Source organism: Cervus canadensis, chromosome 24, assembly GCF_019320065.1.
Source record: "Cervus canadensis isolate Bull #8, Minnesota chromosome 24, ASM1932006v1, whole genome shotgun sequence".
NCBI classification, from domain to species: Eukaryota; Metazoa; Chordata; class Mammalia; order Artiodactyla; family Cervidae; genus Cervus; species Cervus canadensis.
The window spans coordinates 43046258-43072427 of record NC_057409.1 but is presented as its reverse complement, the minus strand read 5'-3'; the positions used below and the strand labels follow the sequence as shown (position 1 = coordinate 43072427).

The following is a 26170-nucleotide window of genomic DNA, read 5'->3' as shown; positions in this document are numbered from 1 at the left end:
ATGAAATGATCACATGATAAATCCAGCTACTATCTCTCACCATACTGCAATATAACTGCAATGACTGCAATATTATTAGCTGTAATCCCTATACTGTATATTACAGCACCATGATATATTTATTTTACAATTAAAAGTTTATACCTCTTAATCTCCTTTACCTAGATATCCCACCCCACCATCCTCCATCCTTCTGGAAACCAATTTGTTATCTGTATCTATGGGGCTGTTTCTGTTTTATTCTGTTTATGTCTTTGCTTATTCCACATGTGAAAAGTGGAATCATGTGGTATATCTCTGTCTGACTTACTCCACTTAGTGTAATACCCACTAAATCCATGCATGTTGTTCCAAATAGCAAGATATCATTCTTTTTTTATATCTGAGTAATATTCCATTGTGTATATATAAACCACACCTTATTTTTCTTATATATCCATTGTGTGTATATAAACATCACATCTAAGTTGATGAGTACTTAAATTGCTTCCATATATTAGCTATTATATATAATGCCACAGTGAACCTAGGGATACTTACAGTTTTTCAAATTAGTGTTTTCATTTTCTTCAGATAAATAGAAGTTGAATTGCTATCTTGTATGTTAGTTCTGTTTGTAATTTTTTGAGGAAGCTCCCTACTGTTTTCTGTAGTGGCTGCACCAATTTATATTCCCACTATGTACAATGGTTTCCTTATCTCCACATTTTCATCAATACTTGTTCTTTGTTGTCTTTTTGACAATAGTCTGACAGGTGTGAAGTGTCTGTCTCATAGGGGTTATGATTTGCCTTTTCCTGACGACTACTAATGTTTAGCATCTTTTCATGTGCCTGTTTGCCATCTGTATGTCTGAAAAAAATATTCAGGTCTTCTGCCCATTTTTTAAAATTAATTTAATTGAAGGCTAATTACTTTACAATATTGTGATGGTTTTTTTGTCGGTTTATTGTCGATGATGACATCGACATGAATCAGCCACAGGTGTACATGTGCCCATTTTTTAATTGTGTTGTTTTGGGGTTTTTTGGGGGGTGAGGGGTATTGAGTTGGATGTTGTTGTTCAGTTGCTAAGTCGTGTCCGACTCTTTGTGACCCTGTGGACTGCAGCATGTCAGGCTTTTCATGTCCTTCACCATCTCCCTGAGTTTGCTCAAACTCATGTTCATTGAGTCAGTTATTCTCTGTCATTCCTTGTCCTCCTGCCTTCAGTCTTTCCCAGCATCAGAGTTTTTTCCAATGAGTTGACCCTTTGCATCAGGTGGCCAGAGTTTTGGAGCTTCAGCTTCAGCTTCAGTCCTTCCAGAGAATATTCAGGGTTGATTTCCTTTAGGATTGACTCTGATCTCCTTGCTGTATAAGGGACTCTCAAGTCTTCTCTAGCACTACAGTTTGAAAGCATCAGTTCTTACGTGTTCAGCCTTCTTTATGATCCAACTCTCACATCCATGTATGACTGCTGGAAAAACCATAGCTTTGACCATATGGACCTTTGTTGGCAAAGTGATGTCTCTGCTTTTTAATATGCTGTCTAGGTTGGTCATAGCTTTTCTTCCAAGGTGCATGTGTCTTTTAATTTCATGGCTGCAGAAACCATCTGCAATTATTTTGAAGCCCCAGAAGATAAAATCTGTCACTGTTTCCATTTTTTCCCCCATCTATTTGCCATGCAGTGATGGGACTGGATGCCATGATCTTTGTTTTTTGAATGCTGAGTTTAAGCCAGCTTTTTCTCTCTCCTCTTTCACCTTCATCAAGAGGCTCTTTCTACCTCTTTCTTTCTACCTCTTCTTTCTACCATTAGGGTGGTATCATCTGCATGTCTAAGATTGTTGATATTTCTCCTGGCAATCTTGATTCCAGCTTGTGATTCATCCAGCTTGCCATTTCACATGATGTACTCTGCATATAAGTTAAATAAGCAGGGTGATAATTTACAGCCTTGATGTAATTCTTTCCCCATTTTAAACCAGTCCATTGTTCCATGTCTGGTTCTAACTGTTGCTTCTTGACCTGCATACAGGTTTCTCAGGAGGCAGGTAAGGTGGTCTGGTATTCCCATCTCCTTAAGTATTTTTCACAGTTTCTTATTAGTTGAATGAGTTCATCGTATACTTTGGATGTCAGCTCATTATTGGAGTTGCAAATATCTTCTCCCATTAAGTAGATTGATTTTTCATTCTGTTGATGGTTTCCTTTGCTGTGCAGAAACTTTTTAGTTTGATATGATTATTTCTGCTTTTGTTTCCCTTGCCTGAGGAGACATATCCAAAAAATATTATTAAGATTAATGCCTAAGAGCTTACTGCCTATAATTTCTTCTGAGAGTTTTATGGTTTCAATCTTACATTTAATTCTGTATCCCCTTTTGAGTTTGTTTTTGTGTATGATGTTAAAAAGTGGTCCAGTTTCATTGTTTTCATTGTCCAGTTTTCCCAGCACCATTTATTTAAGAGACTGTATCCATTGAATATTCTTGCCTCCTTTGGCTTATATTGATTGAGCAGATAAGCCTGGGTTTATTTCTGGGCTTGCTATTCTGTTCTATTGATTTCTGTATCTCTTTTTGTGCCAGTATCATACTGTTTAGATTATTATACTTCTGTAGTATAGTTTGACGGAGAAGGTGATGGCACCCCACTCCAGTACTCTTGCCTGGAAAATCCCATGGACGGAGGAGCCTGGTAGGCTGCAGTCCATGGGGTCGCGAAGAGTCGGCCATGACTGAGCGACTTCACTTTCACTTTTCACTTTTATGCATTGGAGAAGGAAATGGCAACCCACTCCAGTGTTCTTGCCTGGAGAATCCCAGGGATGGGGTCTCACAGAGTCGGACACGACTGAAGTGACTTAGCAGCAGCAGTATAGTTTGAAATTAGGGAATTTGTTACTTCCAGCTTTGTTCTTTTTCAAGATTGTTTTGTTTATTGAGGCATTTTGTGTTTCTATGCAGATTTATAATTATTTATTCTAGTTCTGTGAAAAATACTATTGGTATTTTGATAGGAATTGCATAGATTCTGTAGGTTGCTTGGTAGTATGGACATTTTGATAATACTAATTCTTCCGATCCATGAGCACTGATAAATGGATTCCTTTGCATTTATTTACATCATCTTGAATTTCTTTGTTCAGTGTCTTACAATTTTCTGAGTACAGGTCTTTCACTTCCTTGGTTAAATTTATTTCAAGGCATTTTACTCGTTTTGATGCAATTGTGAATGGGATTGTTTTCTTCATTTTTCTGTTTGTTTGCTCTTAGTGTGTAGAAGTGCTGCAAATTTCAGTATGTTAGTATTGTGTCCTGCCACTTTACTGAATTCATTCACTAGTTCTCATAGGTTTTGGTTTTTTGGTGGAATCTTTAGGGTTTTCTATATATAATATATCATCCGCAAATAGTGACAGTTTTACTTCTTTCTTTATATTTTGGATGCATTCTATATTATTTTCTTGCCTAATTGCTGTGATAGGACTGTGAATACAGTGTTGAATAGAAGTGTCAAGTAGGCATCCTTGTCTTAGTTCCTGATATTAAAGGAAAAGTTTTCAGCTTTTCACCATTGAGTATTTTGTTAGTTGTATTTTGTCATGTACGGGCTTAATTATGTTGAGGTGTGTTCATTCTATATCTACTTTGTTGAGAGTTTTTGTCATAAATGGATGTTGAATTTTATCATTCATTGCAGTTTTAGTTTGAATTTTCATGTTAGATTCACATTCTTTTAATGTGAAAATTTATTTGCCATGTGTCTCTTGTTAATGTAGGGAAAGGAAATAAAGATGGATGGATCAGTGTTCTTGTATTTCTAGGAAAAGCTGACCAGCAGAGGCTTCCTCATTAAAGGCCTCTGGGTGTCCAGGCATCAAAGGAAAAGAGCTCTGCTGTACTTGTTGGACCTTGTTATAAAGAACTAGGCTTCCTTTAAACATCGGCATCTCCAAACTGAAATCTGTCATCTTAAAGACTTTGTGCCATAAGTACCATATATATATATATATATATATATATATATATATAGAGAGAGAGAGAGAGAGAGAGAGAGAGAGAGAGAGGGAGAGAGAGGGAGAGAGAGAGAGAGAGAGAGAGGGAGAGAGAGAGAATGCTACATGAATGGTTCTTTAAACCAAGATCCTGTAGCACAACCCAGTTCTCCCCATACTAGAACTACTTGGTCAGCAGAGGTTAGAGATTTTCGAAAGCTCTGTAATAAACTTTTAATGGACACATGTATATAGTGGGGTGCAGTATATTTTGTTTGTAGAGCACATGGTCTTAGTGTCAAGTTTCTTTTTTGCTGATGTCATACTTTATTTTTCTCGGACATTAATCTTATTTTACTCTAAACAAAAATCCTGATAAAATTGAACATATATACAAATGTTCATAACAGTTTTATTTCTAATAGCCAAAAAAACCTGAAAACTACCCCATAAGCTTCATAAGATGAAAAATTAAACAGATTGTGCATCTCATCTACATCATCAAATGGTACTACATAAAAAGTAATTAACTATTGATTCATGCAGCAAACTGGGTGAACCTCAAGGAATTTTTGCTCAGTGAAAAAAGTCAGTCTCTAAAGGATATATACTATATGAACACCTGTGAAATATCAATCATTGAGTTGGAGAGCAGGTTAGTGGTTACTATTGATTAGGAATGGGGGACGAAGGTGTCATGATTATAAAGGATTAACATGAGAGTGATAATACAGTTGAATGTTTTGATTGTGATAGTATATGACAGAATTGCTTAAATTTTTTTCTCGCACAGATAAGTACATGTATAACTGATAAAATCTGATTAAACTCTGTGGATTATGCTAATATCGATCTCTTGGTTTTGTTACTACTGTATAGTGATTGTGTGGGATGTTTGCATTGATGAGAGAGGTATTGAACTACTCTCTATTTTTCTTTTCTTTTCTTTTCTAGACTGGACTAGCATAAGTTTTATTCAGTAGCCAAAGAATGGAGAAGTGGGAACCTAGTTTGCAAATCAAATTCTCTTCCCTGTATTTCTTTTCAACTACCTATGGATATATTGGTATTTAAAAGTAAAAAATCTAACATAAAAATCATTCAAAAGCTTTTGTTTTTGAATCATATAAGTAATCATGAATATATTTTCATGAAAGTTCAAAAAATATGATAGTATTTGTTTGTTTGTTTTTAAAGGGCAAATAGTTAATAGTTTCACTTCTCAGGTGATGCAGTGGTAAAGAATCTGTCAGCCAATGTCAGAGACACAGGTTCGAGTCCCTGCGGAAGATCCCCTGGAGGAAGAAATTGCAACCTGCTCCCGAGATTCTTGCCTAGAAAATTCCAGGGACAGAGGAGCTTGTTAGGCTATACCGTCCATGGGGTTGTAAAGAATCGGACATTAACACAGAGTTAATATTTTCAGTACAGCCTTTTTTCCTTTTCTTTTCTTCATAAAAGCAAGTAGGTAGTATTTTTCAGTGTAAGCATAATGATGCTGATTTATGTCTGTAGTGACAGTTAACTGATGCTGACATGATGAAACTATGCCATACCTTTATACCCTGCATTCTTGGTAGTGTTACGTCACAGAGTGGGAAAGGTAAGACAGCTGAGCATTCCAGACATGCCACATCTGTTCCTGGGAACTAAATGCTGCATACGATTAGCAAATGCAGATCCCAGAAAGCTTATGTAAACAGAAAATGTTTACTTTATTTTCAGTTTTATATGCATATGGAGCAATATAGTATATGTTGTCTCTACACTAATACTATTTTTATTGCTTCATTTATAGTTTCATGGTCAAAGGACTAGATGATTATTGCCTAGATATATAATCTTTGAGTGGGAATATGATATTGAGTATAATTCATGTATATATGAAAACTGTCCTTAACACTGTTGGGGATTTGTGGTATACAAAATGAGTTATGTAAACCTAATCTGACTCTGGGAACAAGTGAAGTCACCCTCCTGCTTGGTGGGGAAGATATGTATGTTAAATTGATAAAATATAGTACCATATAATGCTAAAGCAGAGCATGAAAAATGGCATTCTGGATATTGGGTATATTATGTCTAAAGGCCTGAAAAGCCCTTGGCATATTCATGTGGTAGAAAGTGAAGAATGGAGGAATAGCGTGAATGGCAAGTGGTAGATTGAGTCCTAGGGCTGACTTACCCATTAGGCACGGTAGGCATAGAGTCCAGGGCCCATAATATTTTTGCAGGCCCATGAAAATGTTTTAATTTGTTTTAAAATCAGAAGGAAAAAAATAAAGTTTATTGTTGAAAAAAATGTTCTAATATTTAGTATTAATGTCTTTCTCCCAATGCACTTATAAAGTATACTTTTTAATGGAGGAAAGGTCCCATGAAAACAGAAGTTCCTAGGGCCCACAAAATTGGTCATGTTCCTATTGGGTCTTGATTATAAATGACTTTCAATGCTAAATGAAGTGCTTGAATTTCTTTCTAGCAACTTCAGGGAGCTAACAGATTTTAAGCATGGTCCACTTTATCTTTTATGAAGATATCTCTGTTAGCAGTTTGGATGTGACTATTTGCATTTTAACAAAGTTACATTAATCAAAATTGTTTTATTGCTTATTACAGCCAAATATCACCTCTTTAAAATGAGGAGAACAGTTTTTAAAAACTCATGTCTAATCACAGTACTTGGTAAGGATGTCTCTTAAGAGAGCTAATTGACTATACTCAACTGATCAAGATTTGCCTAGCTGTTGACAAATTTAGAAAACCACATGTAAATAATCAGGTCTCTGTATGTGACAGTATAATGCTAGGCTAGACTCTCTCATAGTACTTTTTATTTCATGCCTACTTTGCTTACACGATTTATGAAGAATCCAAAACTTTGTATAGAGATACTGCTGAAACATTCCAACAATTAGCATTTAAAAAGCTATAAGCAGTCTTTTATGAAATGGATTTCTTTTCTTTGATTTGACCAAAAGGTAGTTTGCTAGACATCTTTATTTTATATGGTAATTTGCTGAATCAAAATTTGAAAGAGTTAAAATAGCAAAGTATATTTTCCCTATACTAATTAAACTTTTTTATTTAGGCTATGCTGGGTCATCATTGCTGCGTGTGGCCTTTCTTTAGTTGCAGTGAGCAGCCCTGTTCTTCGTTGGGAGTTTCTCATTGTGGTGGCTTCTCTGTTGTGGAGCATGGGCAGTAGAGCTTGTGGGCATCAGTAGTTGCATCAGATGGGTGCAGTAGTTGAGGTTTCTGGGCTTATCTGCTCTGGGACATGTAGGATCTTCCTAGACCAGGAATCAAACTCGTGTCCTGTGCATTGGCAGGTGGATTCTTAATCACTAGACCTCCAGGGGAGTCCAGGCTGAAGTAATTTTGAGAAAAAAATTAGTGAAAACTGAGAGACAATAAAGGTATAACTCAGTGTATGTACATTTGTACCTTTATTGCTTTGATGATATTGGGGTGAAGAGAGAGGGAAACATAGAGGAGATTGGATTTGTTTATTGTCTTTCTCTATAAGGAGTCTTCTAGGTTTCATTCGTTGAATTATTTAATAATGGCACTAAAAATTTATGCCGTTATGCTCATGCCTTTTGCTGCTTTTCTATTGTAAAAGAAATCCAGGCAGAGGAAAAATTTTTATTTTGTATCATTTAATGATAATATTCATTTTCTTTTTATTTTTAAATTAAATAAGGCATTTTCTTCTACTTCCAGGTATGGTTAGATCCCTATTCATTAACTCAATATTCAAAACAAAATTCTAGACAAAATGGACAACAACAGAAGAGGACAAGAAAAAATAGACTATCTTGGTTGTGAAAAACTAGAGATGTTTAGTTTATAAATTAATTCTGACCTTTCTAACAATGACACAGTTTCTAACAGTAATGACAAAAAGGGAAGCAGAGTGGGTTATATAATTTCAGCAAATGGTAGTAGCTAAGGCGCTTTTAATTTTAATCAAGAAACGGGGATAGGGAGTTAAAATAGGCATACTTTTTTGAAAGATCTACATTATAAAATTTTGTTTTTAGTTTGCATCTTTTAAGTATCAGTCTCTGTGCTGTATGTAGTTTATATGTAGAGATATATTTTATTTTGATCTTAATAATAATTTGTTAAAGTTTGCAAATTAGGGTATATCTAAGGAAATACTGATTAAATATGCAAGGTAAATAAATGTTTGTCATTAAAGGAATTTGAATATGTGACTACTTATGGTAAAATATGGTAGAATCATAATCAGGCTAATGTCCTAAGATTAGTTTTTATGAAAAAGAATATACCGTATTTTCTGGCCGTTTATTTGGTATTAGTGGATATCTTCTAAAAGACTGCCTGAAGTAATTTTTAATTGTGGAAACCAAATTTTTTTTTTAAGTAATTACTCTCTGTCTCCAAGTAGACTTTAAGATTCTTGAGGGGTGGAATTCTATACTTTAAATCCCCTATTTACTTAGCCCAGTACTTTGAATGTGGTCTGTTGTAATAAATATGACAGGTCTGTGTTTCTGAATGGACTTGAGCCCACAGTTGTTGGTCTTTCATTTCTTTTCTAGGGTTTGGTCCTTAGTTTTGTGCGAGAAACATTATTTTAATAGATCATCTGTAGTGCTAACATGGGCTTCCCAGGTGGTGCAGTGGTAAAGAATTCACCTGTCAATTCAGGGGACACGGATTTGATTCCTGGGTTAGGAAGATCCCCCTGGAGTAGGAAATGGCAACCCACTCCAGTATTAATTGCCTAGAAATTCCATGGACAGAAGAGCCTGACTACTAGCTAGTCAAACCATTAGGAATGTCTGCTTTATGAAACCAAATAAAGATCAGCCGTTGCTTTTGATGACCATTTACTTCTTTGGTAGTCTCAGCAGTGTTGGTAAATGTTTGTTAGCTGATAAATTATGTGGGAAATGTGCTGATGTTAGTTAAATCGATTATGTATATGGAGAAAGCTTGACTGGCATTGAAAATTCATTCAGATGACCTTCAGTATAAGGGATTATTAAGTATTTCTTTTTCTGGCTATTTTATTGATATTTTTAATAATGGAAAATCATTTTCTTTTTGACCACTGATAGGCTTCATATTTAAAAACAGGTTTATTAAGGTATCATTTAGATAGCATGAAATTCACTCATTTTAAGTGAAGAGTTTTTTTTTTTTCCTGATAAATTTTACAAAGCTATGCAAACATTACCACATGTAATTTTGGAACAGTTCCATCTCTCCAGATAAAAATCATGTATCCATTTGCAGTCAGTCTTCATCCTCAGTTCAATATGGCTAATGATGTTAGGTTTAGCATTTTACAATTTGCTGTAAAAGATGGTAGAAGGGAATACTGTAGAATTTCCAAAACTTTTATAAAGCCTTCTAGGTTTATTGATTTCTTTATTTTGAATTTTTAATAATTTAGAGCATGGACATTTTTCTGATATTTGTTAATTCAGACATTAATATTCCATAGAGTGATGAGAATAATTTGTATAAGAGGGTATTGCTTTTGAGAAATGTGTATTCAGTAAGTTTGCTTCTTGTTTGGAAGTTAACAAATTAATAGAAAATATTACTAAATATGTACAAAATTTCTCAGTTACCCACACCTTGTTAGAAATTTAGTAGGGAAATTTAAAGTGGCTTTAAAAAAAATTATAAAGGCTTTTGTAATAATTTTTTGCACAAAAAAATTATCATAAAACAAATTTGTCATTTTTTCCTTTGTTTTAGCTTCTCAGAATCAAGAACGTCTCTGTGCATTTAAAGATCCATATCAACAAGACCTTGGGATAGGTGAAAGTAGAATCTCTCATGAAAACGGAACAATATTATGTTCAAAAGGTAGCACCTGCTATGGCCTTTGGGAGAAATCAAAAGGGGACATAAATCTGGTAAAACAAGGCAAGTAGTACTTTTCTTACCTGAAATAACTGTTTCATACAATTGAAGAATATCTAAGAGGGCATGGAGATAAGATTATAACACTGTCTGCAGGAGAACAGTAAATTTAAAACTATGTATTCATGTATATATTCACAAACGATCTCCAGATTTACAAAGTAATTGATTTTTAGCTTATTTTAATAGTATGTTATTACAATGTTAATAATATAATAACATTCTATGAAGTTTAGAAAATACAGAAAACTGTAAGAGAATTGTTTACAATTCCATACCTAAAAAATTTTTTTTAAACTATATTGGTTTATTTCTTTCAGGTACTACATTTGTACTCCTATGTTATATGTTTGTGTAATTTTTTTTCCAAATTGTAATAGTATATAAAAAATTTAATATACAGTTTTCCGATTTTAAATTCTATCATGGATATTTTCCTGTCTTTAAAGTTTCTTTGTGAACACTTTCAACATCTAATAGTATTTCATTGTATACGTGTATCTCAGTTTACTTACACATTACTCTTTTGTTGGACATTATGTTGTTTTCCAGTTTTCATTGTAAGGTAATGCTTCAGTGAATATCTTTATGCATAATTCTTTGTATCTCGAATAGATCTTTTTTAAAAAAACTTTACCCTGTGTGGGAAAACCATCTAATGGTTGGCATCTGTGATATGTGCTCACGTTTACCAATCCTGGACTTCATTACTGACTCCCTTAGGTTTGTCTTAAGTCGTGATTCTGTCAGCAACCAAGGCCTTCTGTTCAATGATGGGTTTTACTTCCAATTCCAGGGCTTTTGTCTAATCTGCAGTGTTCAATACGTTGCTCCATTAAAAGTCTTGCCTATTGTAATTTTATTTCAACAATCAAAAAAAAAAAAAACCACTTTATTTGTGACTGCATTGAGTTTCCTTTGCGGGGCATGGGCTTTTCTCTGGTGTCAGTGAGCGGGGGCTGCCCCCTGTTGCAGTGCGTGGGCTTCTCGTGGCGGTGGCGTCTCCTGTGGAGCGTGGACTTGTGGAGCACGGAGAGCACAGGCTCAGTATTTGTGGCTCTTGGGCTTGGCTGCTCCGTGTCATGCAGGACCCTCCCAGGTCAGGGATCGAACCTGTGTCCCCTGCACTGGCAGTCAGGTTCTTTACCACTGAGCCACCAGGGAAGGCCCAGAACAGACTTTTTTTTTTTAAACACCGAAAATATTTTGTATTGGTATATAGCTGATTAACAATGTTGTGGTAGTTTCAGGTGAACAGCAGAAGGACTTAGCCATACATATGGGATAGACTTCTTGAAGTTCAATTTTTAGATGGTCAAACATGAATATTTTAAAGGCTCTTCATAAAAACTACCGTGTAACATTCTAGAAATGTCGTATATGTTTACCTTCCCTCCAGCGCTGTATGAGAATGTTACTGAATCCTTGTTATCATTATATATCATTATTTTAAAAACCAGAACAATTCAATAGATCAAAAAGTATTCTTACAGATGTTTTAATAATATTTCTTGGATTACTTATGAAGTGAAACATTTTATTAATGGCCCCCCCCCCCACCTCCACAAAATGCCTTTTTATGCTCTGCCTTTTTCTGTTATTTAAAAACATGAGGTTTCCCTTTGGTTTGCAAGAGTGTTTTATAACTTATTTGTATGCCATCACATTGTTTGCAATTTGTTGTTTTCCTTTTAGTTCTTTCTCATCCTACGGACTCCTAACTTGTTTCCGTTAATATCTAATATCTACTTGTAGGATGTTGGTCTCACATTGGCGATCCCCAGGAGTGTCACTATGAAGAATGTGTAGTAACTACTACCCCACCCTCAATTCAGAACGGAACATACCGGTTCTGCTGCTGTAGCACAGACTTGTGTAACGTCAACTTTACTGAGAATTTTCCACCTCCAGACACAACACCACTCAGTAAGTAAAGTAACATACTTTTTCCTGAAAATTCCTTTCTCCAAAGATTTTCAGAATTTAAAATATTTTAAAATTATTCAAGTTTGGCCAAAGTAAAAGGGAGAGAGAATTCCAGCATTTTGAGAGTACATCTGGCTCATGCCTGAAATCGAAAAAAGGTACACCAGGATTTCCAAGATGTGAATCAAAATATAATACTTTCCAACTATATTTTGAAGGGAGTGACAATATTAAGAATACAACGTGTATGCCTACTTTTTACCCAGCACTCCCATTTGTGGGAAATTTATCTTTGAAGACATACCCCCAACAGTATTAAATGCATACGCATAAAGTATCCATTGCAGTATTGTGTGCAACTGCATAGTATTGAAACCACGTAAAAGCCTAAGAATAGAAGATTGATTGAAATCCACTATGGCACGTATGTGTAATGGAGTACCAACTTTACAGCTGTATTTGGAGGTAATGTTAGGTGTGTAATAAGCTTATACAATATGCTGTCTTTTATGTAAAACAGAAAACTTATCATTACCAAAAAAAGTGAAGAAAGGATAAACCAGAAAACAGGGAAGTTGGTTACTTAAAAGAGTTGGAGGGAATGGAGCAAAAAGGATACAGGGAAAGAGACTCCTCTGAACATAGCTGTATGCATGTAGCTTTGAATTTTGGTATCTGTGTGTGTAAAAGTATAATCATTAAGGATGGGAAGGGGGTACAATTCCAAACTGAAAGCGAAAAAGCCCAGTTGTATTTCACATAAACATTGTAATCACACTTAAGGGAAAACGAAAGAACTAAGCATTTTCAATGGTATTTGACTGCATATACTCTTATGCAAGATGTGATGTTAAGAGATAGTGGGGATAATTGCAAATAAATACTAATCTCTTGAGAAGATTTTATTTTCAGTAGTGTGGACAAAGCAGTTCTGAAATTGTAGATATATTTGTATTATAGGATTAAGAAAATAAATGTAGGTGTTGATATTCTTGGGAGCCTTGTTCTCACTGAAGGAAATAAGGAAACATAGTTATAGATGTGGAAATAAAAGAGAATCCTATATGAATAGATTATAGTTCAAAATATCATTATGGACATATGACTTTAAAAATATCCACATTATATGTGTTATATGCATTTATATGAAGCCGTGTGTGTGTGTGTATATTTGTGTGTGTGTACATCCATACCTACCTACATATATTTCTTACCTTTGTTTGTTGAAAAGAATAAGAAACAAACAAACAAAAAAGAATAAGAAACAAAACCACCCCAGTAACTATGAGTGTATATAATGTCCAGATTTAGTTTCTGCAATGACTCCCCAAAATTCCAAACTGAAAGCAATTGAACCCAGTTGTATTTCACATAAACATTTCTCAGCAAGGAGATCAAACCAGTCAATCTGAAAGAAAATCAGTCCTAAATATTCATTGGAAGGACTGATGCTGAAGCCGAAGCTCCAGTACTTTGGCCACCTGATGCGGAGAACTGACTCATTGGAAAAGACCCTGATGCTGGGAAAGATTGAAGGTAGGAGAAGGGATCTACAGAGGATGAGATGGTTGGATGGCATCACTGACTCAATGGACGTGAGTTTGAGCAAGCTCCGGGAGTTGGTGATAGACAGGGAAGTCTAGTGTGTTGCAGTCCATGGGGTCACAAAGAGTCAGATATGACTGAGTGACTCAACTGAACTCAACTGATGACTCCCCAGTCAACGAAACTTGGGCTCCTTGGAAAAATGACTTATTCTAGGATTGGTGCAGTATAGGTACAAAATAAGCCTGCAACATCTTGTAACACTAGAAAGTAAGGAAAGAAGTACCCTGTAAAAGAATGGAGATTTGTCACAGTAATCAACTTGAAGGATCCTCCTATGAGCTACATTTGAGATCCTTATAGTGCTAAAAAACTACAGTGTTAAGTTATAAACCATTGAGGGAAAATGAATTGGTTCTCTGTTGATAGCAGAGAGAGAGAAGATAGGGCAGTTGTTTATGGTAGAATGCCAAGTGGTAAATGGAGAAGCTAAAAGATTATCATTATGGAGCTATCATTCCAAGTATTGGGTCAGGCAAGAATCATCAAATGATCTCAAATCTAGGGGGCAGTCAGTAAAGACAGAGGGTATTTGAATTTAGGATTTGTCCAACATATATTGCAAGGGGACAATTAATAATTACGAAGTGAGAAAATTGGACAGTACCTTAGCCAAGTATTAATAGTGTCATTAATGAAGGGGAGATGGACATCCATGATACCCCAAGGACACAATGTGCTAATACAGTACTGTATTTCAACCAAGAATGCATATCCTTAATCTAATCACAAAGGTAAATCAGGCAAGTCATAAATTAAGAATGTTGTATTACAAAAGGGAGTTTGTTTCCCTCAAAAATGTCAGTTCAGTTGCTCAGTCGTGTCCAACTCTTTGTGACCCCATGTACTGCAGCATGCCAGGCTTCCCTTTCCATCACCAGCTCCCAGAACCTGCCCAAACTCATGTTCATCGAGTCGGTGATACCATCCAACCATCTCATCCTCTGTAGTCCCCTTCTCCTGCCTTCCATCTTTCCCAGCATCAGGGTCTTTTCCAGTGAGTCAGTTCTTTGCATCAGGTGGCCAAAGTATTGGAACTTCAACTTCAGCATCAGTACTTCCAATGAATAATCAGGACTGATTTTGTCAGGTGAATCTGGGTAACATACATATATATATACATATATATATACATACATAAACAGTTTTTGTAAGTTTAACATAACCTCTAATTTAAAGGTTCAATTTTTTATATGTTTTCTGTATGTTATATATATATTTTTGTTTTATATGTTTTCTATATGTTGTATTTCTCCTTTAAGAAGAATTATTGCCATTGAAAAAGAAAAGAAAAAGATCTTCTGATATTTAGAAATTCATGTCAGTTATTTTGCTGTAACCCCTGATATCAGGTTTTTGGCAGCAGAGGCTTTAGCAGGTGTTCAAACTGAGTCACATTATCAGATAATTCTCCAAACTAAAACTGGCTAGAGATGAGATTTATGGATTGATAACTCATATAGGTCTTTGCTCCTCAATCATTTTTTTCAAAGATTTTTCTGTTCTACTAATAAGTCTCTTTCAGTTGTTTGTCTCTTTTAAGGGGATAGGTACTATATTTTGACTATTTGAACATTAAAAATGAGAAAGTATGAAAATCTTAAGAAACACTATCCAGTAGTTCTGTACCTGTTTATGCACTATTATCAGTAAACCTGGTTCTAGACACAGTATTTCAGGAAGATTTGGTACTTTTCTTCCCTCATCCATCTTTTGTGCCCAGTATGATAGGTTAACTTTCTGAGGTACTTTGTTTTCTTCCCCCATCTGCATATGCTGTTCTTAATTCTATTTCCTTTTGGCCTTGAGACATTACTGTTAGATATTTATTTAATGAATATTGCTTCTTAAAATATTACTTGCAGTGAACTTTAGATTCTTAGAGAATGTTTTTTTCAGATGAGATAAATCTACTAGTGAAATTTCAATTCAGTCTATCAGGATTATACAGTTGATAGAGCAGTTGCCTTTCAGTAAACATATTAAAGGGACTCCAGGCCTTTATTACATAGGGAAATTGAAACCAGCTAAATAACATTTTTTGAGTACTCATTAAGGGCTATGTATTCATTAAGCATTTACATTTAACCCTTACAGAAACATATGAAATGGTTACTGTTACATTCTTGTTTTACATGGAGAACACTGAGGCACAGATATATAATTTACCAAGTCACACAGCTAGTAAGTGGTAGAGCCAAGATTTCAGACCAGATGTTTTGATTCCAGAGTATGTGTTACTAAACATTACTTTCTATTAGTTTTAATCATTACTGTCTGTACTCAGTTATCCTTAACCATTACTCTCTACACACAAACGGGGCCAGATTAATAATTGTATGTTCATTCATTTGGTAGAATGAAAAGATTTTTTGAGCATCCTTATGACATTTTCCCCAAATTCAAGGACATCTGTGTTTATTTGTATCATCTCATTAAAAAATACAAGTATTTTAAAGGGAAATGTCTCATCAACTGTAAATGGAAAGCCAGTATGATAAGTAGAAGGTGTTGTAAGTATTGTAAAAAAGAAGAACTTGAAAAAGTCACTTATTTATATCACCTCACACCAGTCAGAATGGCCATCATCAAAAAGTCCACAAACAGTGAGTGCTGGGGAGGGTTGGAGAAAAGGGAGTGCTCTTGCACTGTGGTTGTAAATTGATACAGCCACTGATATGGAAGATGGTATGCAGATTTCTTTAAAAACTAGGAATAAAACCACCATTTGACCTAGCAATCCCACTCCTAGGCATAAACCCTGAGGAAACCAAAATTGACAGAGACAGATGTATCCTATTGTTTATTGCAGCACTATTTACAATAGCCAGAACATGGAAGCAACCTAGATGCCCATCGATAGATGAATGGATAAAGAAGTTTGGGTACATATACACAATGGAATATTACTCTCAGCCATAAAAGGGAATGCATTTAGATAGAAAACAACAAAATTCTATAAAGCAACTATCCTTCAGTAAAAAAATAAATGTTAAAAAAAAAAACAGCATTAAAAAAAAAGGGAACACATTTGAGTCTGTTCTGATGAGGTGGATGAAACTAGAACCTATTATACAGAGTGAAGTGAGTCAGAAAGAGAAAGATAAATATCATATTCTAATGCATATATACGGAATCTAGAAAAATGGTGCTGAGGAATTTATTTACAGGACAGCAGTGGAGAAACAGACATAGAGAATAGACTTGTGGACATGGGGAGAGGGGAGGAGAGGGTGAGATGTATGGAAAGAGTAACATGGAAACTTATATTACCATATGTAAAATTGATAGCTTCGGGAATTCGCTGTGTGGCTCAGGAAACTCAAACAGGGGCTCTGTGTTAACCTAGAGGGGTGGGGTAGGAGATGCGAGGGAGGGTCAAAAGGGAGAGGGTATATGTATACCTGTGGCTGACTCATGTTGAGGTCTGGTGGAAAACATCTGTAAAGCAATTATCCTTCAGTTAAAAAAAAATTTAAAAATTGCTGATTTAATTGTAAATAAGTTGGAAGTAAGTTAGTTAATTAGCTAGATATTGTTGCTTATCAAATTGTCTGAAACTTGAGGCTTGCTTTCTTTGTGTTAAAAGAAGAGAATATATCAATGTATGACAAAACCCACTGAAATGTTGTGAAGTAATTAGCCTCCAACTAATAAAAAAAAAAAAGAAGAGAATAGCAAATGTTTGTGAGGTAATAGAATTAAACTGTTTCCAAGTTGAGATTTTATCTTGTAATAACCAGACGAAAGAAAGAAACCTTACTAATACATGTCCATGTAGCACCTAAAAAGTTTGACACTTCAGGAAAGTGAACTATATTATTTTGAGTTTTTTCCAACCATGAGGGACTTTGTGGTACTTACTCTGTTTAAAAAGAAAGCCAGTCTTTAAGTAGATGAATTTGTATCTACAGTGTTCTTTTATTTTCTTAAACCCTCAGTTCACCCTTTATGTGTTTGTAAATTCCAAGAGTTTGAAAGGAGGATATAATTAATGCAGTATTCGCAGTTATTTTAGAAAAATTTCTTGATAACACTTCTGGAATTGGTGTAATTAACCTCCCTAACTGTAAACAAGATAATTAAGTTAGTAGAAAAGCAGGCAAAAATTTGTCATTTAAAAGAATTAAACTTTATTCACTGTGTTTAATATTGGAAGTTTGGATGAAAATCAGCATAAAAGTGTAGAATACCTTTATTTTATGTATGTTATTCATTAAGTTGATGGTTAGATCAGGTTGATAATATTGAACTGCACCTAATGCTAGGCTTAAGAAATTCTAATTTATGCTGTGCTGTTTATTAAGATTAGAAATTCTAATTTCAGCATCTGGCAGCAAATGTCTTTATCTCACACTAAGCTAGAAATGAAAGCCTACATTCAGAGTCACTGACATTGGCATAGGGCCACAGGTAGGTTTTTAGCTATTGTGAATTTATAATGATTTTTTTTCAGTTTTTACTGCTTCTGTGACAGCATTGAAGCAATTGAGTAGACAGAAAATGGGTAATAAGAATGGCTTAAAAATTTTCTGCTTAATACTTCATGAAGCATTTTAGTAAGAATCAAAACAAAATATGCCGTTCCTTCTTGTACTTACTAAAAATACTGTTAGACATAATACGCTACCATATACACTGCCATATGTGAAGTCGTTCGCCAGTGTGAGTTTGTTGTATAACTCAGGGGGCTCAGACCGGACTCTGTGCCAACCTAGAGGGCTGGGAGGCGGGAGAGAGGTTCAGAAGGGAGGGGCATACGTATACGTACGGCTGATTCATGTTGATGCACGGCGGAAGCCAACGCCGTGTTGTAAAGCAATTATCCTTCGAGTAAAAATAAATAAAATGTTAAAAAAATATTAGTGGAGAAGTGGCACAAAAGAAATAGAGGAATGCATTCCTGTAGAAAATATTAATTCTTTAATGCTGTAGTTGTTGTTTAGTTGCTAAGTTGTGTCTGAGTCTTTGTGACCCCATGGACTGTAGCCCTCCAGGCTCCTCTGCCCATGAGATTTTCCAGGCAAGAATACTGTAGTGGGTTGCCATTTCCTTCTCCAGGGAATCTTCCCCACCCAGGGATCACACCCAAGTGCATTGGTAGGCAGATTCTTGACCACTGAACCATGAGGGAAGCCCAGTGGTAAGAGTATAATCGACTATAATGCTGTAGTAGCAAGATTCTATTTATACATGTTATATGTTCTTAGTCAGACAGTTTTGATTCTGAAGTTTTGCTAGGTCTACCCTGTCGCAAAGAGTCGGACATGACTGAGCGACTGAACTGAACTGAACTGAACCCTGTTGAAAGTCCATCCCTTTCCATGTTTACCAACTTGACCCTAACTCTAAAAAAGAATAGACTGATATTTAAAAATAAATGTCTTCTGAGATCCAAATGTGGATGTTGATCAAGAAATAATTTCCATGTCTTCATTTCAATAACTACAAATTTTCGTGTCTTTTATGATTTCCAGTTGCATACATGTTCTGTACCTGTTGGCCTGTATTAACTGTACTTCATTTTCTTGTTGTATCTCTTTGATTTCTGAGAACTTTTTGCATCTTTTCATATGGAAAAACTTATTATTCTTAAATCCATAAATATTTAGTGGTTTCAGATGCCAACATATCATAAAAAGTAGAGTTATAGATACATGAAAAATTTCCAATACATCCAAAACCAAGGTGAAACTAGGTTCTAGGACTTTTTAATCAGTAGAAATTGATAAGAGGCCAGACGCGAAATTCAGGCAAGGCTTTATTGGGACTTCTGTTGCAGCAGGAGGGAATGAAAACAAGTAAAATGTTCCCTTGCTTCTTCCCTGAGGGTCGAAGGATGGGAACTTGTCCTCTTTAGGGGTGGGTCCACAGGTCAGGCCGGGGGGTGATGGGTGGCTCGCCCGTCCCGTTGGTGGTGCTGTGTAAAGTGGGCCCACAGGTCAGGCCGGGGGTGATGGGGGGCTCGCCCGTCCCGTTGGTGGCGCTGTGTAAGGTGGGCCCACAGGTCAGGCCGGGGGTGATGGGGGGCTCGCCCGTCCCGTTGGTGGCGCTGTGTAAGGTGGGCCCACAGGTCAGGCCGGGGGTGATGGGGGGCTCGCCCGTCCCGTTGGTGGCGCTGTGTAAGGTGGGCCCACAGGTCAGGCGGGGGTGATGGGGCTCGCCCGTCCCGTTGGTGGCGCTGGAAGGTGGGCCACGAGCCCGTCCCGTTGGTGGGTGATGGGGGCTCGCCCGTCCCGTTGGTGGCGCTGTGTAAGGTGGGCCCACAGGTCAGGCCGGGGGTGATGGGGGGCTCGCCCGTCCCGTTGGTGGCGCTGTGTAAGGTGGGCCCACAGGTCAGGCCGGGGGTGATGGGGGGCTCGCCCGTCCCGGTGGTGGCGCTGTGTAAGGTGGGCCCACAGGTCAGGCCGGGGGTGATGGGGGGCTCGCCCGTCCCGGTGGTGGCGCTGTGTACAGGCTTCGCTTGCAGTGCCCCGCTTGTGCTCGTGCCCCCTCAGAAGTGGGAGCTGGGTTTTTCATCCTTTTTGTATCTTCTTGTTCATAATTTGCCCCATCTGTGAATGCATGCAGTTATTTTTAAGGCCCTTTGGGTTTGTTTGTATTTTGTTGTGTGAGGAGACACTGGTCCAGTTGCAGGCCCTGCAGCAAAAGATCCCAGGTTCCAGCCTGTCTGAAAACCAGCTGTGGTTTGTATAGCAGCTGTCTTTAAAGTAATATGTTGGTTTTTAAAAACTGAGATATTATTGACATATATAACATTATATTTAGTTTCATATGTTCAATATAATCTTTATAGTAATCTTGACATTCTCTCTGCATGCATGGTGAATCAATTCATTTGTGTCCGACTCTTTGTGACCCTGTGGAATGTAGCCCACCAGGCTCTTCTGTCCATGGGATTCTCCAGGCAAAAATCCTGGAGTGTGTTGCCTTTTCCTCCTCCAGGGTATCTTCCCGACCCAGGGATTGAACCTGCATCTCTTAGGCCTACCTACATTGGCCGGTGGGTTCTGTTTTTGTTTTAGTATTCTACATAAAAGATCATATGGTATTTCTCTTTCTCTGTCTGATTCATTTTAATTTGCACAATGCCCTCAAGGGTGCATCCATGTTGTTGCAAATAGATTTCCTTCCTTTTTTATGGTGAATATGTATGTGTGTGTGTGTATACACATATACCACATTTTTTTATCCGTACATTCATCAATAGATACTTAAGTTGTTTCCATATTTTGGCTATTGAAAATAATGCTGCAGTGAGCTTGGGGTGCGTGTATCTTTTTGAGTTGATATTTTCGTTTTCTTCAGACATCAGATAAGTATCCAGAAGTGGAGTTGCTGTGTCATATGTTAGTTCTAGTTTTAATTTTTTGAGGAAACTCCATACTGTTTTCCACAGTAGCTGGACCAATTTTCATTTCCACCATTCACCAACACTTGTTATTTCTTGTCCTTTTGATAAAAAATGTTTGATAGTAGCATGGAGAGGTAGTCACCCTAATATGTTTATCACTGGACCATTTTTTGGCTTTCCCTTTTTTTCTTTCAATTATTTACTAACTACTATAAAGGCTTAACTAATTTTTTAAAAGTAAATTTTTTTTTCATATTCTTGCCAGTTACTTTACTTTTATTCCTAGAATAAAATTCCACAAGACCTCCGTCTTTTCCATTACATATCCCTATTTTTTTCTAGTTAATCCTCTGTATTTCAAGATGTTCAGTAATTTGTTAAATTAAAGATCAATTGATATAAAGAAAGACTGACATAGCCTGGTGAAAATGGCTTACCCAACAAGATCTATTTGTTTAAAATTATGAGAAAGCAATGTTTAAATGGTTACATGTTAAGGGAAATTCCTACTGACCTAAATTTTGAAGTGTTTTATGATGGAGAAAAGTGGCACTTTTTAAAAAAAATTGAACTATAGTTGATTTACAATTCTGTTCTGGTTTTAGGTATATACAAAGTGATTTGATTATATGTTTATATATAGTCATTTATTTATATTCTTTTCAGATTCTTTTCCATTATGGTTTATTACAAGGTACTGAATAGAGTTCCCTGTGCTATACGGTAGATCTTTGTCGTTTATCTGTTTTATGTATGGTGATGTGTATCTATTAACCCTATACTTCTCGTTTATCACCCTCTTTCCCTTTGGTAACCGTACGTTTGTTTTCCACATCTGTAAGTCTGTTTCTGTCTTGTAAATAAGTTCATTTGTATTATTTTTTAGATTTCACATATAAGTGATACAATATTAGTCTTTCTGACTTAATTTACTTAGTATGATCATCTCTAGCTCCTTCTGTGCTGCAAATGGCAATAAAAAATGGCATTCTTTAGTTTCAGTTTCTATTAATGTTGGCACAGAGATTAAAAGCCTGATGTTTAATTCAAAATTCAGGCTTTCTGTTTTAGAATTTATGGAGCGTTATTTTCTGGCTGTCTTTGTTTTTTTGTTATTGTTCTTTGTTTTTTGGTTTTTGTTGCTGTTGTTACCATGGAAAAGAATTTTCTCTGCTGATTTTTGTGTGTGATTTTAAGAGAGATTTTCACATAATTTTTTCCCAATAGAAATTTATATTTAAAAGAGTTGTTTACAATTATTTCACTATAAGGACTTCTCTTTTTCTATCTGTCCTGAGTTCCTCCATGCTAATTTGGGGACAATTTTGTCTGCCACAGTGCATTTTATTAAGTAGAGGAGCACTTCTTTTCCTTTTTTAAAAAAAATCAATCAGACACATCTTAGTGCCCTTCAACCTAGCAAGTCACATGGTATTTCTAGCTGCCAGAACTGCTGACCAGAGGTCATTGCTTGGAAGTGAAGGAAAAGGAAATTGACCTTATTATTTCCTTTATCATAGACTAAAAATATACTGAAATAAATGCTAATAGTACCTGTAAAACATTCTTATAACACTAGAAATTATGTTACTGAGTTCTGGTCTTTATGTATATGTATATATCCTTAATATTTTAAAAATAAAAAGTTAAAAAAAAAGTTAACCTTGAAAAAAATGAGAACTGTCCTCGTAGAGTGGTGTTTTTGAAGTTGTGGTAACATACACGTAACATAAAATTGAGCATCTTAACCATTTTTAAGTGTATAGTTCAGTTCAATATTGTTATTCAACCAGTCTCCAGATCTCTTTTCATCTCGCAAACCTGAAGCTCACAAAAGTTAAATAAAATGTTGATCTTTGGGGAGTATTACATGTCTTACTCCACAAAACAACCAAAATGCTGTGTTTTAAATAAACAAATGCCATTTATTTTTCCAGTGTTAATAGTTCAGTCTGTAATCATAGCAGGGTTATAGGCATTTCTTATATAGTCTCTTTTGTTTGGATGTTAATATGTCTATAATTGTGAGAAAAATAGGTAAAAGTAGAAAAAAATTTTTTCTAAACTATTCCTAAATGTCCAATTTTTAGATAACCAAAAGTTGTGTATATTTGTACACATTTCTCTAATATGTTACAGTATAAGGTATACTTATTTGTCACCTGTTGCCAATAATACTTTTTGAGTAAGCCACCTCTGAGTTCACTGGCCTTAACAACAAGCATTTTTTATGATCACCATTCTTGAAGATCTGCTGGATTTGCCTGATACAGGCTGCACTCAGGTCCAGGCTGTAGGGTCAGTTCAGGCCTTCGCTGTCTGGGGCTCAGGATAAAGGGGCAGCATTCTACTCAGAATTGGCTAGTTGATCACAGGGAGCTCAAATAGAATTGTCCAAGCATATTTTAGATCTCTGTTAGTTTTATATATTTGCCAACCTTCTGTTGTCCCAAGTAAGTCACGTGGCCAAATTCAATATCAGCAGGTGGGGAAGTGCTTTCCATCTACCATGAGACCATAGGAGAATGTGGGTATATTTCTGTTACAGCAAAGAGAGACTTTTAGAAAGCAAGAAGAGTTACTTTCTAAACTTAAAAGGAAGATTTCTTTAGCACCTATCTTTTCCTAATAAATTCCTCACTCCTTTTAAAATAAAATCTGTTGTATATAAGAATGGACATCCAAAAAAACTTGCAAGTGGTATAAATCAAAATTATTTTCACTCTGCTAGCTTTTAATACAGATACTCCAGTTAGGTGATTTTCTTCGTACTTTAAAATAGCCTATTAGTTACTGTAAAGATCAATACTTTTTAAAAATTAGGTTCATATTTTTAATTGATGATTCTTGAAGTGGATCTGTCAGAGGATTAAGAGTTACTAAACAAGTCACTCATTTAAAGAGTAGTATGTCTTGCTTTCCAATTTGATAGAATACTAAGATATTTATAAAAACATAAATTGTTTTTATCTCACAGAGATTATGTGATAAATATCTTTTGCTTTTGTTTGAAAACCTAGGTAGAGTTGGACTGAAACTACAACTTACATTATCCAGCATTTCATTAGTGCTTCTAAGTAGGACAGTTCAGTTCAGTTGCTCAGTCGTGTCCCACTCTTTGTGATTCCATGGACTGCAGCATGCCAGGCTTCCCTGTCCATCACCAACTCCCAGAGCTTGCTCAAACTCTGTCCATCGAGTCACTGATGCCATTCAACCATCTTATGCTCTGGCATCCCCTTCTCCTCCTGCCCTCAGTCTATCCCAGCATCAGGGTCTTTTCCAGTGAATCAGTTCTTTGCATCAGGTGGCCAAAGTCAGCTTCAGCATCAGCCCTTCCATTGAATATTCAGGACTAATTTCCCTTAGGATTGACTGGTTTAATCTCCTTGTAGTTCAAGGGACTCTCTTTTCAGCACCATAGTTCAAAAGTATCAGCTCTTCGGGGCTCAGCTATTCTTATAGTCCAAGCAGAACATGTTGGTGCCTTTCAGACAAGTTTGCAGACAAAAAGTATGTTCAGGGGAAAGAGAGGAACGTAAAAGAGAAGGAAAGATAAAAAGATGAATTGTAAAAAGGAAAAGTCGAGGACATAAGAAAGAGAAGTGTCTGTGTTGGAGGATAGGACAGTACCAGCCACAGTTTTTCTAAACTCCCCCGTGGCTTCATCAGTGCCCTAGGTATTGTGTCACTTTACCACCCTTCTCTCACTATCTGAGGAGTGGGGTTTGTAGGAACCGAGCAAATATCTATGAACAGTGTGAGTGGGAGTAGTCAATGATGGATGAACTGATGATCTTTTCATGGAAGACCAGACGTGCTGTTTCAAAGGTCCCTTTTAAAGAATTGTCAGATATAACATGGTAGGTGCTTTGAGGGATGAGGAAATAGTTTGGGAACTATGAAATAGGTATAGTAAGGTTTTAGATAGGTATTAAGGATGGTTTTCTGAATCGCGCTAATTAACCTATAGACTGTCCAATAAGACATATTTCCCTCTATCCTATCTTTCAATTGCCCAGCTTTTGTTTTTTCTCTGTTCTGCCCCAGTTCATCGTTTATTAACTCTGGCCTTTTTGGTTGCTGCTTCTGCCTCTGCTGCCAAAACAGTAGAAACCATGAGAGTTTTTCATTTGTGTGCTTGGTTTAATATTCTTCTCTTGTCAATAAAATTGGATAGTGCTAAATATTAAGTGGAAAACCAAATGTATATATCTGTGTAATGTTTCTATGATGCTCGATAGGGATTAGCTACAATGGTCTTTTAATTATTCTTATCATAACTCCTAGGCTCATTGCAAGGAAAAATAACCTGTTATGTAGAAGAGCAACCCTGAATGAATTTCATCTGCACATATAGCACAGTTAAATCATGAGAACGTACTATTGAATAACAGATTCAAGGCACAAAAATTTTATTTATATGGAATAGAGAAATGGTCAAAACTAAGCAGGTAGAAAATATACGACTGTTATGAAAGCAAGGAAATCATTACCACAAAAGTTAGGATGATGGCTTTTTCTGGGAAAAAGAAAGGCTACTATGCCCCAAGAGCAGGTAAGGGTTTTGGGGGAACCTGGAAGCTCTATTTCTTGACCTAGGTGGTAACTACATGAGTATTTACTTCATAATAATTCACCAAACACTACATTTGTATTATGAACAGTTTTGTGTATGTGGGTTATGTTTTGTAATAAAAATGGTTTAAAAGAAGGAAGCCAATTATGGGGAAAACTAGGAAACAGAAATTTAATAGGAAAAAAGATAGCTTTTCTTAATACATCTCTTTTTACTTTCCTTATAAGAATGGGCACAAGTTATGATCATAATGAAAAGAACATCAGTCAAGAGGGGCAGGAGTTATTTGTACAGTGCAATTTATATTTTGTTGTCTAGTTGGCAAATGACTTGAGGATACAACTTCCACTTTTATAGTCAGGTTATTTCATGGTCATTTTCTGAAGGATCTTTAGTATGAATTCTGGATTTCGAAGTATCATTTATATGCCAGTTAGAAAGATTGACTAGCGATCTCTTGAGTGATTTGACTTTTTGGTTTGATTCTGTATTGTGAGAATTTTAATTTGCTTTTGGTTTGTTTTACATAATGAATATTGCAATGATTAGATTTCTATTTTAATTTAGGCTCAAATTATCTTTTCTCACTCAATTAGGCTATTGATTTCTAAGAAATAGAAATAATTATTTTTAAAAGCTTTTGTGTGCAGTTATGATACTTTTGTTTTGTCATATCTACATGTAAAGCTGAAAAATAAAATCTGAACAAAATAGAGACAATTACATCCTGGTAGAATTATACCAAAAATATTTTGAGAACATGTCTAATGATTTTTCTTTATACTTTTATGAAATTTTTTTAAAGATTAATC

At 35.9% G+C, this 26170-nt stretch overlaps 1 protein-coding gene across 1 annotated transcript in view; it reads left to right on the top strand.

Annotated features, from left to right (window-relative positions):
* Positions 1–26170, top strand: part of BMPR2 (bone morphogenetic protein receptor type 2) — a 146100-nt gene that overhangs the window by 75819 nt on the left and 44111 nt on the right. The window contains exons 2-3 of the mRNA XM_043445906.1: positions 9727–9897; positions 11650–11820. Coding sequence (XP_043301841.1) covers positions 9727–9897; positions 11650–11820 — 342 coding nt within the window. The remainder of the gene's footprint in view (positions 1–9726; positions 9898–11649; positions 11821–26170) is intronic.